At 36.0% G+C, this 19,561-nt stretch overlaps 2 protein-coding genes across 2 annotated transcripts; one reads left to right on the top strand and one right to left on the bottom strand.

Moving 5' to 3' along the window:
• Positions 1-2,273: 2,273 nt before the first annotated feature.
• On the bottom strand, positions 2,274-4,574 carry LOC147273798 (uncharacterized). Its single transcript, XM_086228273.1, has one exon. The coding sequence runs from the start codon at positions 4,572-4,574 to the stop codon at positions 2,274-2,276; it is 2,301 nt and encodes a 766-aa protein (XP_086084399.1).
• Positions 4,575-9,299: 4,725 nt separating this feature from the next.
• LOC147273797 (uncharacterized) lies at positions 9,300-14,368 on the top strand. The gene is made up of 15 exons (XM_086257670.1): positions 9,300-9,430; positions 9,538-9,724; positions 9,834-9,885; positions 9,976-10,024; positions 10,643-10,696; positions 10,929-11,041; positions 11,164-11,229; positions 11,320-11,447; positions 11,670-11,730; positions 11,852-11,913; positions 12,013-12,117; positions 12,765-12,840; positions 13,410-13,522; positions 13,905-13,964; positions 14,054-14,368. Exons 1-15 carry the CDS (start codon positions 9,343-9,345, stop codon positions 14,157-14,159), a joined length of 1,320 nt encoding a protein of 439 aa, XP_086113796.1. The 5' UTR covers positions 9,300-9,342; the 3' UTR covers positions 14,160-14,368.
• The last annotated feature ends 5,193 nt before the right edge of the window (positions 14,369-19,561 follow it).

Raw genomic sequence — 19,561 nt, 5'->3', positions numbered from 1 at the left:
CTTGTTATGTTTTGTTAGTAGCTGAGGCCCCTTCAAGTTGTGAGTTTTCTTTCTTTGTTTGAGCACTGGGCCCTTTAAAAAAATTAAATAAATTAAAGGAATGCTTTTGTGTAACTTTCAAGTGTGCATAGGTGAGCCTTTATTTTTGTGATAGAAATCTTCCAGCAATTTATGGTTATATATAAATGAGGAATCTTGCTTGCCCAAAAAAAAAAAAAAAAGAGGAATCTTGCATAAATTAAAAAGTTTGATAAAAATATAGGCTCTGATCGATATGTATGGCGGCAATGGCAGCGTTTGTGGCAGTGGAAGATTATTGGGAAAAATGAGAGACATAAAGCCCGACTATGACACAGGGTTCACTTGTAAGTTGTAAACTTGTAACACAGGGTAGTTCTTGAAGCAACTTCTATTGGAAAACCGACACTATCGAAATACTTATTTTTTATTTCAAAGTCAAGCATAAACAAGCATGGAAAATATCTGAATTATATAAAATAAAAAAAATACTTTTAATTCTATAAGAAACTAAACCAAACTATGATGGGACCTCTCGTCTTCCATATATTCTATACTCCATTACAAATATGCCTCACAAATATAGTCTTATAGAGTCATAATCATCCATCAACCAGAGTTTAAGCTTATACATAGTAATTCCGTTCAAAAAGCTTAGACATGGTAATATAAACTTAATGATAACCAAAGAGAGAGACATTGTGAGCCTACAATGTCTAGATGAGGCTGAAGATCAATGCTTCAATTATTTATGCTAGTGGCCCAATCTCTGAATATGTGCTGCTATCTGGGGAAGAAAACACAAAACGTAGTGAGACAAATCTTAATATATAAGCTCGAATCATTTTCGAGCTTTGCGAATCTATTTTAAAAACTTGTTTGAAATTAAGCATTCTCTAAAATTCATATGCCAACATAGGTTAAGACTTCAGATATACAACTGAAGTAACTGAAGAAATCTTTTGATACATATATATGCTATCAATATAGTAAAGATATTGAGTGCGTACGTTGTAATCTACTCATCATATGATAGCTGAGCAGTACATCGATCATATATTCATATACCAAATAAATATCATATACAGAATGATAAATCACGTTCGATTGCAGATCCAAGTTATGGAAGAAAATCATAATATGTTGCAAGCACTAAATCATCATACATGGGTTTTCAAGTAATAACATGAGTAAAATATCAATAAACATTTTGAGTTTATTAAAATATATTTAGCAAACAAAAGTCCTTATAGTTCAATTAGAGCCATGTTGCATGCGAGAAAATATTGTGTGTGACTGTAACACCACATGATATAATGATGTGGCGTTACCAATTCACCAAAATTATAACACGTGTACAATCATTAATTTCTAAAACCCTAAATCTTAAAAAGTACCCTTAAAATCGTACATGTATTATAATTTAGTAAATTGGTAACACCACGTCATCATGTCACGTGGTGTTACAGTCACATACAATAATTTTCGTCGTATGCATATACAAATAAATAATTAAACTAAAGACCCACCACAATTCATGGAGTAAAACATTCATACAACGGATGTTTATAATTATTGTCTTGTACATGTATCTCTCTTATCACGTGATCTAGTATATGATAAGAGAGAGATAGATATATGAAATATATACACCCGTGATAGGTAAATCTTTCTTCAATTAGAGACTGCACCATCCATACTCGCGAATCTCAATTAGAGACTCTTGTCACGCATGCACACTGAGGTGATCATTCTTTTGGAAAAATCCTAAGAGAAAGACTTCCATGTAATGAGTGTATACACCATTGTGTCTATCTCTCTCTCATCATGTGCTAGATCACATAATAAGAAAACATAGACACATAGGGTATACAACCGTGATAGGTAAGTTATTTCCATATTGTAATTATCAATAATCTGTTAACAAGTGTGTATCTTCTTATTTTCACTTAAACACATGAGTACTATGACATGTATTACATCCAAAATTTTAAAAATATTTTATTTAGATTATATACGGAATGCGATTCATTAAGCATGTTCATATAATATATCCATTACTGTCCTATTGTTATTATTATTATTAGTTATTAATATTAATTGTTAGTATATATAGTACTATGATGTAGTTTTTCTGCTAGATAAAAATCTCTATTACCTATTTACACTAGTTGCAAATATCACAAAAAATATTATATATGAAGCAAAATTTCAAAGTGGTTTCAACTAGGTTTTGGACTAACTTGTAAATCAAGCTACCACTGTTGTAAACTCTGCACGTGTGAACTCAAGTCAATGGACGTGTAGAAGTGATCACTTGAACCAGAAGAGCCTTTGTCACTCTGTGATCGAAATGAAGGCAGCAAGCCAAAAGGGGTCTTCTGTTTGTGCCACAAACGCCACTCATCAATGCCTGCCATTTGGTGAGGATCCACGTTTGAAGGAATTCCCTGGTCCACAATGTTAAGAACCCTCTCAGTTTTGCCAAGAATGTAAACTGCTTGCCTCACACTCTCTTCCCTCTTTTCAATTGGGCTGTTAAAACACTTCATGAGAACAACTTGCTGTAAATTAGTGAGACAAGCACCCATTATGTCAGAGATCATGACAACCAGTACTTCATATAGTCTCTGCTCATCACCTGTTTGATAATTTAGCAGAATGGTTTGGCTTATTCTGTACATGGAGTTAGCAGCCAATTCCTTGACAGACCATTTTGAAGGGCCATCTCTGAAACATGAATTCTTAGCCATTTGCTTCTTTTTAGCTTCTTTAAACATGGATTCTGCGGTTTCAGCAAGTTCTTCAAGTATTTCCTTTGGGGTCTTGCTTTGAAGTGATGACAGTTTACTGAGGTCCACATCTAGCCATGTGTTATAGAGATCAATTTTTAGCCACACCCTGTTTGCTGCCTTTCTGATGTTGGTGAGATCTCCTTTGCTATCCATGTGTTTTTCAATGGCATTGATGTACATGAGCCCTTGGTTCACACCATGTATCAAGGTTTTGGTTAGACCACTGCTGATGTTTGGGAGTGCAAGAGCAATGCTTGTTAGTGTTACAACAGGAAGAGCCCAACAATTTGGAGGTTCTTGACCATCAGAGTCTAGAGAGGGGACTTGGTGACTGTCAAACTCTGCTACTCCTTTGAACCCTTGTGAGAATGTTGATTTTTCCAACAGTTCACTGAGGTATTTGGGCTCTCCTGTCTTTCCCTTTCGAAACCAATGCTCAGTAGCATCACAATTTGCTTTCATCATGAAATGAACCAGAGCATCCTCACCTTGAAGATGCAGAACATAAAAGCTAAGATCTTTCCTTGGGTTTGTTCTTGACTCCGGTCCTGTGACATTGCCTAAACCAGTACTGTTGAACTCGAACTTCTTCTTCAACTCTTTGCAAAAGTCCCAGAATAAAAACAATCGACTCACGAAGAAAATGGAAATGAATCGAATCACTTTGCTTGCTAGAACAATCCCTTTCTGCATCCCAATACATAAGTCAAGAAGTTTGTTCCTCGTCTCATGAGCAATTTTCCTGCAGTGCCTATTTTGGATTCTTAAAGGTAGTGGACACTTTTTCCACTCTACTAGTCCCTGGATCCAGTATCTTTCGATTTCTAGTTCTTTTTTGTAGCTTATGTTTCCTCTTTTTGGACACTTAAAATTTATGGCTATGAACCACCTAAATGCTGGAGCAATAGTACCAACTCCAACTGCAACAGCCTGTGTAAAAAGAATCAAAGTGGTTGAAAACTTGTAGTCAGACTCGCCGCTGCAGAACTTAAACATCCATGGCATCAAGTATGTTCTTAAAATGGCTTCCACCAAAATCATGGCGCCCAAAAGACATAATGCTCCAGAAGCAGTGCACGTCACAGAACGGCCCACCACGAATTGGGGGCTAGAGGTGTGAGCCATAACCCAATGCTTAGTCAATGCCTCTCTGAGTTGCCCAACCTCTCTTATTTTATCTGAGCCTTCTTTAAGAGCCAATTGGTACTTTTTCTTGTAACTTTTTTCCAAATAACGTTTAGTGGTGGGAACAGATAAAGAAGAAAAAACCATCATGATGAGCAAAACAAGCATAATAAACACGACTGCAGCATGTTCCTTCCAGAAAACAAAGATTGCACCAGTAGCTAATTGAATGCAAACATTCACTATAAGGGTTATGACCAATATTCCCAAAGCAATCACATTCATGAACATTTCTTCATTCTCCATAGCTCCTAGAGAAGGCATGGAGTTGCTCATTGCTGTGCAGATCAAGACTGAGCTGCTGAGCTTTGCAAGCTGGTCCTGGCGGCTAGGCATGGGAGTGTTTAAATCTACTGAAAGTTTAATTGCTACGCCTATCAAGGTCAAAGAAGTGGCATTGATAGAGAAGAACTTGCAAGGGAACCAGAGTTTACGGTGCCTGATGCCAAGGATTACATCTGCAGCCATGGCAATTAGGCAGGCCAGGGATGCTGCTGCTACATAGATTCCAATCCAAGGCATCGGCGTGCTGAACTTTTCCTCATGCAGTTTCCCATCTATGTCACAGCCACCCATCTTCTAACTCAGTCTCTGTGTTTATAAATCTTTTCTTATATTCTCTTGGAAGAGAGCTTTGATATGTTCTGATTGTTTTGCTGAATGTTAATTATGTCATCAAGAGTTTCAGGTTGACTTGGTTATCAAATGCTTTAGTATGGTGACACTGTTTACATGGATTCATTGATTTTTGATATTTGAGTACGTGTGGAAGAATGTTGGATGCATTTGAATATGTTTTCTTATAGTCTGGTTTTTACTTGTTGTTGAGAGCAGGTTAAGGTTGTTTGTATTTTAGCTAGTCAGGGGAGTCAAGTGGAGTGGTTTAAGCTTATTTTAGTATTCAACCGTCATTAATTGATGACTTATGTGCTTGATTCCGCCACAAGTTATGGCTAGAAGTCTAGAACGAGCATTATTTTTTAATCTTATTCGGTTTCAAACTTAGATCTTTTAATATTGTGGAGAGAAATACCACTATCTTAATGATTAGAGGAGTGTTCTAAAACTAACCAGTTAACAAGTTAATACGAAGCTAACCATGCTTTTGGGCCCACCATATCACTAATCTCATAATCCAAACCATTAATTATTTAGGCCTTACTTCAAAGATATCATTGCAAAAAATTAACTAAATCGAAAATCATGTAGCCATCTAATTGAGATCAAATAAATAGACGATCAGTATTTTCGATAAAAGGCATAGAAATAGTTGTTATTATAATCAAATTGCTAAATGACTTCCGATTTTGAAGATTTTTTTACAGAAATGATCTTTGAAGTATGGCCTAAAAAATAAACGGTTCGGATTTTGAAATTACATTGTGCAGTGGGCCCAACATGGTGGTTAGTTTTATATTAACTTACTAACTAATTAGTTTTATAGCATTCTTGCTAATGATTAATTGTTGTTATGACGAATATTACTAAATACATCAAAATCAACTCCAAACTTTTCATTGCATATTTAAGTTTACTTTTAATCTAGAGTGCTGCTATTTGCACACCCTTTTTTTTCTTTTTGCACACCCTTTTATAAAAAAATAATAAAAAATTAAAAAAAAAGACACACTTACCCTCACCCAACACACCCCAACTCCATTTTTTCTCTTTTGCACACCCCATCAACAGACAAAAAAAAAACACACACACCCAGCCACACACACCCCCCTTCATCTCCCTCACCCGACCACACCCACCCACCCACGCAGCCCTCTGTTTTTTTTTCCTTCCAAGCCCGGCAGCCCCTTTCTCCTTTCCACTCGCCCAATCACCACCGCGCGCAGCACCACCTTCCTCGGCTCCTCCATCTCTCTCTCTCTCCTTCCCTCTCTCCTCTCTCCCTTCTCTCTTCCCTCCCTTTCTCTGTCGCTGCGGTTGGTTCGGTAGACAACCACCGAACGAAACTAATGGTTTCGGCAAATGACTGCCGAACGAAACTAACAGCTTCGACTGATGGCTACCGAACGAACCCGCCGGTTTCGGCGGATGACTACCGAACGGCCTGCGCGCGAGGATGGTCCGGTGGTGGTACTGTTGCGAGCAGAATGGTGCAGAAGGTGCTGCGCGGGTGTGTTAACAGAGAAAGAGAGAGAGGGAAGGAGAGAGAGTGGGGCCGGGGCTGGGTGGAGGGGAGGGAGGAGGTCGGGCTGGGTTGGGCGCTGCGCGCGGTGGCTGGAGGGCTGGGGTGGTCGGGGCTGGGTTGGGCGCGGGGAGGGTGGTGCAGCAGGGAGGAGAGAGAGGGGTGGTGCATGGTGGTGGGCACGGGGAGAGTGGTGCAGCAGGGTGGTGGGCGCACGGTGGTGGTGCTGCGCGCGGGGAGGGTGGTGCAGCAGGGTGGTGGGCGCAAGGTGGTGGTGCTGCGCGCGGGGAGGGTAGTGCAGCATGGTGGTGGGCGCGGGGAGGTTGGTGCAGCAGGGTGGTGGGCGGCGCACGGTGCTGCGCCAACGGCACGGTAAGAAAGCAAAGCAACCATAGGCAGCAGTGTTATTTGAGTATGCCCTGTGCTTTTTGCCCTCCGTCTATTCACTTTGTAACATATTTCCATTTAAAGGCCAAAGAAACAAATATGCTCAAGTTGATAGAGGAGTATGCCTATCGAGTCTGTAAAGCAGCATACACGTTGCTTAATATCTGTTTGGAGGCCGTACCAGTCATTCTCCAAGAGAATGGTTTGTTGGAAGGAAGAACTTCAAAGTCTACCAGTCGCAAAAAAAGTGTTTCTGGTTGTCTAATAGAAAATAAAGAGATAACCCAACAAAACGCTTTGAACTAGCTATCAGCCCACAATTCGAATCCCAAGTTGTTCAGGTTTATATATACATTACAAAAAGAAAACATGCTGAACAGCAGAGCTGAAGCTGGTGCATGGTTCTAAGTACTTCTAAATAATGGCATTCACCAAGACAAGGAATTGGGAATTGCGTTGCCTCAGTAGGCTATCAATATATATGCCCCAAATATGTGAAATCTTGCACCAACGGTGGAATCAAGTTCAATCTTGCACCAACGGTGCTGCGCGAGGGTGGTGCAGCGGTGGAGAGGTGGGGAGGGGGTGTGTACGGGGGGGGGGGGGGGAGATGGGGATGGGGTGTGTGAGTTTTGGGTGTGTGTGTGTGTTTTTTTTTTTTCTGTTTAGGGAGGGTGTGCAAAAAGAAAAATGGATGGGGGTGTGTGGGTGAGGGAAGGGCCAAATGGTCTTTTCTCTTGAGTTTTTTTTTTTCTTTTTTTCAAGAAAGGGTGTGCAAAGAGAAATTTAGGGTGTGCAAATAGCAGCACTCTTAATCTATCTTTAACCAAGTCATCAATGTGGGTGTGTTTCATTTTATATTTACGTTCACTCTGAGTCTTATTTATTTCTAATCTTGCATCATATAGTTTAAATGACTAAAATAATAAAAAAGTTCAAATAACTCTAGTCTCGGATTTGACATTTGATTTAGGATCACAATGAGTAATTAAAAATTGGAACATAGAATTGAATGATCTTTCATTAGACATAGTTCATTAATGAAACATTTAAATGGTCATTGCAATCCAAATGTGACTATTTTGATTCTATTGTATTGAATTTTGCTTTGATCTTACCTTCCTTTTAAGGTTTAATAGTCATTTTGTTCTATCAACTATGATGCGGGGTGTCAAATTGCCCTTTAAATTAAAAATTTGGTTAATTTACCCTTACAACTTTTAAAAATAGGCCAATGTGATTGTGTCAAAATTCCATCAATATTTTTCACCCAAACACATGTTAGTGGCATGTAAGTGAGGATAAAATTACTATTATGCCTAAAATAAAATAAAAACCCAAAAAAAGATTAATAACTATTATTTATTATTTATTTTTGTTGTTTTTTTTTTTTTCAAGTTTTTAATTTATTTTTAATTTTAGGTATAATGACTATTTACCCCAAGTTTGGACATAAAATTATTCATTTTACTCTTATGCGCATGGCCCATGACATGCGTTTGGATAAAAATATGAATGAAGTCTTAAGAAATTGACGAAATAAGCCACATTGACTTATTTTTTAAATTTTGAGGGGTAAATTAACCAAATTTTTAGCTTATGAGGCAATTTGACGGGGGAGCCATAGTTGATGGGGTATAATGACTATTAAGCCTTCTTTTCATTAAAAATTTAAAACTATGTTCAATTATCATAACGATGTTCATAAGAACACCATCAACTTCTCATCAGAGCAAAAAATATCGCAATCATTGAGGTCATGATATATGCCATACTAGACAAGACTTGACTATACTAAATTATAATGAATTAGACAATATTTTACTATGTGAAGTTTTTAGAGCTCTTTAACAGTACTTAAGCTTCAAATAAATTTCAAATTTGTGCCTAATACAATATATATCTAATGTACAATTAAGTATAGTACGGTGTACCCAACACGCCTTAGAATAACGTTATAATATTCACTAATCATATTATTGATTTTTGACAAAAAAAAAAAGGAGATATATTATTGATTACATCTCTCATAATCAATGATCATTTAGTCTAATGAATGTCACCCGCTCTCCATTTGTTGGAATATGTCATGAGTTCAAATTTGATAGACCACAATTGATTAATAATAATAAAAAAAAGGCTCAGGCTATTCCGATCACCTTAAATTTTTGAGTTGACTATCATATTTTTAAATTTCAATTTTACCCTTAAAATAAAAAATTTTAATTTTATTCGTTAGGTCATTCGACATTTGTCTGTCGAAATATTTGTGGTTATTCGGCACCTAACTGTCGGACATTGACGAAATTTTTAATAAGTAACTGCCGAATGGAAATGAAAAAGGCGTTCGACAGTATTCTGTCGAACATTGTCATTATATTTAGCTGTAAACTGCCGAACTCCTTAGTATATTTCGGTGGCATGCTGCCGAATAGGTCTGGGTGATTCCATAATTTTTTGCAAGAAGGGGTAAAATAGGAAAAATTTGACCAAAATATGTTAAGGTAGTCAATTCAGCAATGAAGGGTGGTCAGAATAGCCTCCGCAAAAAAAAAAAAACTTCAATTGATCAATTACCCAATTAACCTGTATGGGCTTGAGAATTGACCTTCAAGTTTCATCACTTCTAAGTCAACTGTCATAGAGAGCCCATCTCAAAGAGGCCCAATCTCACTTTCTCTTGGGCCCATACCTTCCTGACCCATCACCCCCTTCTTCTTCTTCTTCTTCTTCTTCTTCTTCTTCTTCTTCTTCTTCTTCTTCATCGGACCACACCTCTTCTATATATTTACTCTGCAAAACACGCAGAGCTAGAAAATGGGGACGAGGACAAATTTCTACAAGAATCCTTCCATTACTTACAAGAAAGATCTCAGTCTCTCCTCCGTTCTTCATAACCTGAAAGGTACGCTGTAAGCACCATTTACCTTTCTTGTTTTTTTCCTCATCGACCAAAACCGACCTCCAAACGCTACGTTTTGGTTGGTTTACCTCAATTTCTGCTATTTTCAGCTTACAACGTCGCCACCGGCAATGCTGCACCGGTTGAAGAACAGCCACGACCTGCGCACGGAAAAACGGCATGTCGTAAACGCCAGCGCAATCCGAAACTACCTCCGACTCGTCGTCCGAACCTCGAAATTGAAATCGAAGAGAAAGATGGACCTATGTCTCACCAGGACTACATAGACAAGAGAAGGCAAAAGCTGATTCTAAATTTTTAATTCCAATTATCAAATTCAAATTCTTGTTGTTGTTTTTTTTATTTTTTATTGCTTATTAAATTAGTTTGTGAAATGCATGAGCAGGAAAGAAGTTTGTGCAACGCAAGGTTATGAAGAATTAACTGCGGATGTTTTGGTAATTGAAGTTGTTTGCCGTTTAATTTGTTTGCATTTTAGTTGATAATGTCGCATTTTGAGATTTGGTTTCGGTTTCTTGCTGTGGCAGGGATCGCAGGGAGCTTCCAATTCGTGTTTGAATTTGGTACAATATGAAAGTAAGTATTTTTTGTGGGTTTGTGTTATTGTGTTGAAGTTTCAGCAATGCTAGAATTGATCAAGGCTCGCTTGCAATTTGATGAGATTACAGTTTAGTTTTGCTTGAATCATGGATAATGAGTTCAAGGGAGGGTAGTTTACTAATTTTACTTATCGAAACCGAAAAATAAATGTTAAAAGGAAATCACTAGTTGTAAAATAGTAAAATGATTTGAGGTTGTTGATTAGTTGGTTTTCTTCATTTTAGTGGACCAGGGCAAAGGGGTGTTGGATTCAAACTTTAAACGCAAAAAGAAAATAAAATGCATATCTTGTTATCAAACTTTTTGGAACTTTGTGATTATACTGGTAAATTGGTACTGCTACGGTTCATCATGTGACCATGCATGTCCAGTTTGTTAAATTTGAGATACGGTTTACTGGTAAGTTATTTTTGGCTTTATGTTATCTAGTGAGGCAACCTTTTCTTAGGGTGGCTTTGGCAACTTTTTCTACTTCTCACTCCTCATTCTTTGATTTTGGTCTATGGTTTTTGCTTACTACTAGTAGAAGTTTGTCAACTGCTAGATTTTGAGATTTTGCAGCCAATGTTTATACATTGTAATTTGAAAATATAGGCGACGAAAGTACTTCTTCAGAAAGTGAAGAGAAGCAGGATCCTCCAAATTCTGGTTAGTTATATTCTTGTATAAAGAAATACAGAAAAATACATGAGTTTGCTGATAATGTCTCTTCTATATTGTCATAATCTAACTGGGTTAGGTGAATCAGCTAAAGCATATATGCATTCATTGATGTTTCTGTCTAATAAATAACTTTTTTCATAACTTTAAGGTGGCTAATCAGCCAGGCATTCATTGATTTGCCCTTGTTTATGTACTTCTCTTGGTATGCTTCTTTCAGGTCACATAAATGAATCTGATCGAGTAAAGAGCAGAAGTGAACAACGTTTCCCTCATCCAAGAGAACCTGTTTGTGTAATATGTGGTAGATATGGAGAATATATATGCGACGAGGTGGGCTCTGACGTTATGTAAACTGCATATTAAGTATTTTTAAACTTCCACTTACTGAGTCTCCTTTTCCCCCCCTACACGATTATCTCTAGACTCTAAGTAGTGTTTATCTGTTTAAATAGACCGATGACGACATCTGCAGCATGGAGTGCAAAGCTGAGTTATTGGAAGCTCGTAAAGTTGTGAAGGTGTTTAGCATTACAAATTTACAAGTTTGATGTAATGTTCAATTTATTGCTTCTGTTAGTCTGAAGCCCTCCCGCTTATTATTTTCTCAGGAGCCCTTAAGCAATCAATGCCCAGATGTCTCCTCTGGACCCAAATGTATCTTACCAGGTGAGGATACTTGGGATTATGAACACAATCGCTGGTCCAAGAAGAGCTCCAGTCTTTCTACTTATGAATGGTATTTATGTTGTTAAACATCTTGTTTTTGGTTCATCTAAGTTTCTCAAGTGTAAAAACTGGCATTAATGTTGGTTCCATGCACCAGAGGGAGGCAACTACTGTTATTATAGATTTTTTCGCCATTATATTTCCCTAAATAAATGCACTTTTTAAGTATAAAATCCATTTTCTGATCATTTTAGCTCTTTATTCACCTGTAGTTGTGAACTTGTCTGTGTAGTTGGAAATGTAAGAGGCCTGGACACCTTGCTCAAGATTGTTTGGTGGTGACAAGTAACCAGGTTCATTTTTATTTTTGGTTATATCTATGAGCCTGCACCTTACTGCTGCCATGATTAGCCTTTGTAATGAATGAAAAAGAAGGGAAGATGATATAACTTATTAAATCTATGTTTCATGTAGGTGACATTGGGCCAAAACAAATTCAATTCAATAGCCGCTGACCTTCTTGCATTGTACAGAAGGTTTGGAATCTTAGTTTTGTAAATAGTTGTTTTATTTTGCCTTCTTTCCCTTTTGGCATTTATTGCTTGGACCCTTTTGTGGCTGTTTTGTGTTTGCAGATGCCACCGGATAGGCAAAAACTTGTCAGCTGCAAGGTGCAATGAATGCTACAGCTCATTAACTTTGGCCACTTGCCTTGATTGTAGCATTGCCCTCTGTGACAAGTAAGCAGTATAGTTTTTTATTCTGTGGACTGATATTTAGTTTACTTGGTGTCTTATTGTTGAATCATTTTTGCATTTTTTAATCTACAGCTACCAGTTTATAATTTATTTCGCGAATGTTACAATTTGTTTGGCGTGTCAGTAATCAATATTAGCAGATGAACCTGTTTGCAACCGAAATTGCATGATGAGTAGTCAATAGTATTTGAATTCTGTTTTTCTTTTGAAATTTCTAGCATGGAATTTATAATTTATCTTTCATGATTTTTCAATCAGGTTGTTTTGTTTGCTTTTCTTAACATTTCAAATCAGTTTGAAAGTAGAAATGCTCTTCAGAAAAATACTTAAACCACTTGATATGTTTTATGCTCTGACATGGTACTGTAGAATCTTTTGTTGCTTTTGTACCATTCATTCATGGGACAGAACGAATGGTACAGAAGCAAAATAACACAAGGGAGTGAATAATACTTGAGGAAAAGAACATCCATCATAAATAACATTAACATAAGGGAGTGAATAGTAGTTCGATGTTGTTCATTGGCTTGCAAATTAATCTAGATATTTTCTATGAACATCTTCGTTCATGTTTAAATTCCATGCTCTGGCACCCAGAGCATTGATAGACTTATAATCCTAATTTCCAGTGCAGGTCATTTGAATGAGCATATACTGAGGCATCCATCCCATCGACACTATTATTCTCATAAACTCTCTCGTCTGGTGGGTACTTACTTTGCCTCACTGTTTACCTAAGGTTTTTAGAGAAGCAAGAGATGATGTATATACTAACCTGTCTTATAGTTTGAGGCTGACATGTTGATTTGTATAAGATCTTGTTGTAATAGTTTATGTAAGTGTGGACAGCATACAACATGAATATGTTCTTTCACTGAGCTTAGGGGAGTAAATCAATATATGCTAATTATTTTAGGATCTAACTATCCCTATAAAGCTTTTCCTTTGCTTCTTTTACCAACTTCTTCTGGGAAGCTGTGAGGACACGCAGTCTCTCAGGCTTCATAGTTATCACAAACACTAATGTAAGTTGTGGGCCCAAATGTAGAATAACTCCCTCTTGCCTAAAAAAAAGTAGCATTGGTTGTTATTTATTTACTTACTGACTTTTGTTTCCTTGTAAAAATAATAGAACCACTATGTAACTCACGATTGAAATCATGAATATGCATTTACGGGTAAACCATAATCCTGGTACATGTTAGGACCTATGATTCCTATCATTCAGTGGCTATTTCCTATGATCGTTAATAATTTATATTTTATTGGTGCAGGTGAAGTGCTGTAAATCAACATGCAAGGTGACTGACATCAAGGATCTTTTGACATGCCAGCGCTGTTTTGATAAAGCTTTTGATAAGTTCTATGACATGTATACTGCAACTTGGTATGGAATAGGTGACTGGAATCATTGTTTAATTTTTCAATTATATTTCGGGTTAATTACATCTTGCTACCTGTGGTTTGGCCTGAAATTAAAAAGACTAAGGACTGCTGTTCTTTTTTATTTATTCGAACTTAACAAACTTATACAAAAGAATAAAGAAAAAAAAAAGATGAGGAATCTTGAGAGAGTTTTCTTAAATAAAAAGTTCAAAGGGGTGGAATCTCAAGGATTAGATGAATAAAAGATAGAATAGAATTTAAAAGGTTAAAGGATAAAACAAAACAATCGTAAAAGATTGTAATGCTTATATTTATTTTTCATTTTCCTATAAACAAAATGATCCATCGGTGTCTAATAGATCAAATGTGCACTTGTGTTGCAGGAAAGGCACTGGGATTTCGATCATATCAGGTTCTATTTGCTGTGAGGATCACTTTGATTGGTATGCATATTAGTACTGTTATATTCTGCTTTTACCATATGGCTTCGAATCATGTCATTGATCTTCTTTATGGCCTGTTAATGCTGCAGGCATCGGATGAACTGTATGAATGCTGGTGTGGAAGACAGTGCATATATTATCAGTAGGACTTCCCAGAAAGACAAGCGTATTCAGCTTAGTGACTTTATTTTCTGAAGGGATCGCCAAGGCAGACAACTGAACTTGGGTTGCTCATAATGGTACCTCTTTGTATATCCCTAGTAATATTTATAAAATAGGGCCTTTGTAGACGTTCTAAATTTCTAATGGGTGCATTCCATGTTACATGTAATTATCTGAATGTGAAATATGTGTTCATGTATTGCTGCTGCTTCATGCACATTGTATTACTGTTTCACTTTTAATTTATCCTTCTTTTTGTTGTTGCTTTTATGAATATACAATACGGTGATAGCTTGTATGTCTAATTTCATAAAAAACGTAGAAACTTTTATTTCCATATTTTGGGATTTATCGAGTTCCCTACATCTGCACATAAAGGAGGCACTTGGATCACCTACAACGGCCGGGCATGGCATAATCTGCAAGACACTCTAAGATACCAGCTAGAAGATCCATAAAAAAACTCTTGGAAACACAAAAATATGAGCTGAGAAATTGACCCTGTTGGAATGTAATGCATTTCCCTAGTTTTGGAAAAAAAATCCATCGATAAAAAAGGTAATATACAGGTTCGTTAATGCAGAACTGAAAATCAATTGGCTAATATTGTTATGATAAAAAGAAAACAGTACTCACCCAGTTCTGCAACACTGTATTTCATATCAACATATTGATCCTGGAAAAGCAACCATGTCAATGTGTCATACATTAGCAATGCAAAGGAAGCAACCCCAGTTGGAAGAAACGAAAGAAACCACATTCTAGTTAGGGCTGTCAATGGGTCGTGTCATTTCGTATCATTTTGTGTATGTGTTAAACACTAGTCAACCCTAATCTGATCCGTTTAATTAATTGTGTCGAATGACTCAACCCTAACCTAATCCGTTTATAATCGTGTCGTTTTCGGATTGATCCATATATCTCTTGAACCAAAACTTAAACATAATTTCTTGTATTTTTAAACCAAAGGAGTTACTTATGCATTACCTATAAAATATAAAAACATATTTAATATAATACTAATAAAACGATAAACAAATAAGTCATAATTCTACAATAAGTTATATAATACATATTAAAAAATGAAAAAAATTATTCATATTATTCATATAATACTAGTTAAACGTGTTTAGTATGTCACAATCGTATTATAATGTCTGATACTAATCCAACCCATTTATTATTCGTGTTTAGCGAGTCGTGTCATATTTATGTTTGTGTCAATAAATGGTCAACCCAAACCCGCTAACTTCGTCTCGAATTCGAATCGTGTTATCATGTCATGTCAAAATTTGTCGCCACTACTTCTAGTGAATGTTTAACCAATAAAACCCACCCAACGTACCCTATACAGTATGATACAAGCTGGGGGATGTAGAACCTGAAGCAGAGACGGTGAAATGCCTAATTTCCATCACAAAGTGGTCAACCATGTCAACTTTCAATCACACAACAAATTAACTTTAAAAAAAAAATGACAATTTAGAATAAAATAATCAAAGCTTCGTCGCCTTACACTCTTAGGCCTTAAAAGTGGGATGACATCTACTTTTAAATCGGGCACAAACCCAACGGACAGAACAATCCCTCGGTTCAAATTATGTTCATTTTATTCAGTATTCTCATCACTTAGCACAAGGATGTAATATAATCAGCATAATCTTCATTGGCGCCAAATGTTCTTAATTTACTTAAGCAATTCTATAAAAAAAATAAAAGACAATTATTAAATTGGTGTAAAGAGAAAGAAAAAAAAAAAAAAGAAGAGAAAGAGAGAGAGAGAGGGGATAGGTGGCCGACGGTGGGAGGGGATAAGGCGCCGGTAGGGAGGAGTGCTTCTCCATCTTTTTGCTGTTCCCATGCATTTTTATAATTCTCATCAAATTTTATTCAGCGTAAAATTTGAAATTTTAGAAAAAAAAAAAAAAAAAACACAAACAAACTGTAGGAGTATAGAGAATAAAACAGGGGGTTTTGAATATAAATTTTCTTTAAAAAGTTACAAGGTAAAATTCAATTCCATCTAATTTTTTGACAAGGTGTTAACCTTGTAGGTGAGAGAACTTAAGTGAGAGTGGGTTCAAATGGACAAAAAAGTCAGCACAGTGCATGCTTCTCACATAGCGTCGAGTAAAACTTGTCTATCCCCGAGATAAGGGATGTGGCATCACACTAAGAGAGAGAAAGAGAGAAAAACAGAAAGAGAGAGAAAGAGTAAAGAGAGAGAACATTTTTTCTCTCTTTCTCTCTCTTGGAGTGATGCCACATCCCCCTACTCGGGGATAGGCAAGTTTTACTCCATAGCGTCAAGTCAGTATAGTGTATGTTTCTCACGTGTTGTCATGTTAGCACAGTGCATGCTTCTCACGTGTTGAGCACAGTGCATGCCTCTCACGTGTTGAGCACAGTGCATGATCACTTGTTGAGCACAATGCATGCTTCTTATCGAATGTTGTCATGTTAGCACTCCGTTAACAATTTACACATAGTTGAGCTTTTGTCGTGGATTGCAAAGTAAACCAAACTAATATAATTGCAAACTTAACTACATGATAGAAAATGGAGTCAAACTATAAGGACCAAAATATAATTTTTCAAAAATAAAAAAGCATCAAATTGAATATTCATGTCCATTATTCCAATAGTTTCATTGGTAATGTTGAGAAAAATCTCACGTCGAAAATGTGAGGCATTGTATAATGGTTTATAAGAGTCTTGAGTGCCTCATATTGTCAATTGGAAATAGATGCCTAGATTTTTTCATGGTATCTGAGTATATATACTATCCACGTGTTGAGCGCAACAATTACATGTGTTCCTATGTCACTCGATATGAATTGGTTTGAAATCAGCGTACACTACAAATGCGAAGGGAGTGCCTGATAATCCCTATAATGTTTTGTAAAATGTCGTCGGTCACCTTAAAAAACCCTCGCTAGTAGAGGTGGTGGGAGGTCCTTTATTATTATTATTTTTTTTGCCATTGGAGGTCCTTTATATATTTACGGGGTTGGTAGCACAAAATGACACTATTTTATGTGCCATAACAATTCTTTTTTGTCTTTTTACATTTGTATCTAATTTGGCAATGAAAATCCATCAATAAAAATTAGGGGTGTGTTTCGAAAATAGGGTGTTCCAATTCCAATCCAAAAATTTTTGAAATTTCTATTTCTATTTCAATTTCCATTCAAAAGAATCAGAATTTCAACACCTCATTCTGATTTGGATTTCTCCTAATTTTTGAATTTTTTCAGAATATTTTTTTTTTGAATAATAATAAAATTAATTGCCCCATCTTCGATCTCCCCTCCCCCTAATAAAAACAAAATAGTAATTACAACTACAAAAAAATGTGGGTGTTTTTGTTAGCATTTATGTTATTATGATACACATAGATTTATAATATACATATGTTTATATTAATAGTATTAGTCATATATCTTTTTTTTAATATATATATTTATATGTACAGTAATGATCACTAGCTCGTTCAACAATTCTCCGCTCACCTAACCACCTAGCAACAAATTTCAATTATTGGAACCGTCCATATTTTAGGGTATCATTCAAAGATTACCCTTGCAAAAAATCAACCCAATCGGAAACTTTTTAGCCAGTGTATTACTGTCAACATCATTTCAACCTTATCTGTCGAACTGTATTTGTCTGCAAAGTTTAAAGGACCAAACAATTATCAATTTGGCTGATTTTTTACTGGGACGACCCTTAAGGGTAGACTCAAAAAATGGATGGTCTCAATTATTGAATTTCATGCTCTGTGGTAAGCGGGTGGTTAGGTGAGCAAGTGATCATTTCTGTTTGAAATAAATAATAAATTAATAAAACATATAGTAGAAAACTAAATAAATGATAAAATATATAATACTTAATATAAATATGAAATAAATTGGAAATTTTTGAAAATATTAGATCGGAATGCCTTAGGAAAATTGTTGAATTTTTTGAATTGGAATTCGGATCGAATCAGAATTTACAGAAACATTCCAACTCCAATCCAATTTTTTTTCAAAATTTTCGAATTTCGGATTTTATTCAGATGTTTCAAAATTGAAAATTTTCGGATCGAAATCGGTCGGATTCGAATTTTCCTATCCAAATCACCCCCCTAATAAAAATAGTATCATTTCTGGGAACACATGTACATATGTAGAAGAACACATGTTTTACATGCATTTCCTCATTCGAGAGGAGTTAGCGATGAAAACATATGTAGAAGAACACATGTTTTACATGCATTTCCTTAGTTAAGAGGAGTTATCGATGAAATAAAAAACATTAAATTTGGTTTTGGAGGCAATGAAAATCCATCAATAAAAATAGTACCATATATGGGAAAACATATGTAGAAGAACACATGTTTTACATACATTTCCTTAGTTGAGAGAAGTTAGCGATGAAATCAAAAACATTAAATTTGGTTTTGGATTCTCTCAATTTATTACTTTGGTATCGGGGTTATATTTGAGTCGTTATTGATGTGGGACATGTGTCATACATGTTCAAATTTCTCACGCATTTTGCGTCTCTAACATTTTTGGTTTGGTGCCATTATGACCATATATCTTCTTAGATTTTTTTTTTTTCTGATTTTGTTTCAACAAACCAATTATTACTGGTCCTATTGACATGTTTTCAAATAATTTTTCATTTTTAACATTACTAAGGTATAGATACAAAATTATGGCACGTACACGAGCCAAACAGAGCATAGTTATGAGCACGAGCACGAAATGAACCCGAAGACACCACTCATTTTACATTTTGTTTTTCCTTTTTTAAAAAAACTTTTCAATTAGAAAACTCATTTTAATTTAAGTAAAATATGTTAATATTTAATTATAAGAAAGAAAATATAATGTAAGATAATTTTTTAGCCCTAAAAAAAATACAAATGACTTTTCAGCAAGTATCTAATCTAAAAAGTTTTGAGGATTACACTAAAGAGACCTGCCCAAGTAGCCAACTAAAAATGTCTTCTAGCATCGTGGGAGAAAAAAGACCCTAGCCGCTAGAGAGAAAAAAAACCTCCAAAATTTTGTCTGTGGCGGCGGCCTAAGGATCCTTCAGGCCTCCGCATGCTAGTGATTTAATCTTCTTAGGTTTTGAGTCCTTTTCTTGATCGAGAGTTAGTTTTTAGTTTTTAATTTTGTTTTGTCGAGTCTCTTCTTATTCTTTGAGAAGGTTTGTCTAGAGTTTTTCTCTGACTTAATTTTTGTCATGAACTCTAGCCATTTTCTTGTTGGTGTGTTTTCAACTGTTTTTTAAGGTCAATAGTGCTTTCGATCTCATTTTGGGGTAAAGTGGTGCGGGTGCGATTGTTTGTGATCGCACATAGAGGTTGTGGTGGTTATGGCCCTACCTCTTGGTCGTATTACTTCCTCCCAACAAGTAGAGATTGACGTTTATGTACG

This window comes from Dryas octopetala, chromosome 9 (assembly GCF_963921425.1).
Source record: "Dryas octopetala chromosome 9, drDryOcto1.1, whole genome shotgun sequence".
In the NCBI taxonomy this organism is placed as follows: domain Eukaryota; kingdom Viridiplantae; phylum Streptophyta; class Magnoliopsida; order Rosales; family Rosaceae; genus Dryas; species Dryas octopetala.
Note: the sequence above shows the minus strand (reverse complement) of the source record. Positions and strands in the feature narration are given on the sequence as shown.

Coding starts and splice junctions, on each gene's coding strand:
- LOC147273798 (XM_086228273.1), bottom strand. CDS start 4,574: ATGGGTGGCTGTGACATAGATGGGAAACTGCATGAGGAAAAGTTCAGC.
- LOC147273797 (XM_086257670.1), top strand. CDS start 9,343: ATGGGGACGAGGACAAATTTCTACAAGAATCCTTCCATTACTTACAAG. Junction 10,697..10,928: donor GCAGGATCCTCCAAATTCTG/GTTAGTTATATT, acceptor TGCTTCTTTCAG/GTCACATAAATGAATCTGAT. Junction 13,965..14,053: donor TGTGAGGATCACTTTGATTG/GTATGCATATTA, acceptor TTAATGCTGCAG/GCATCGGATGAACTGTATGA.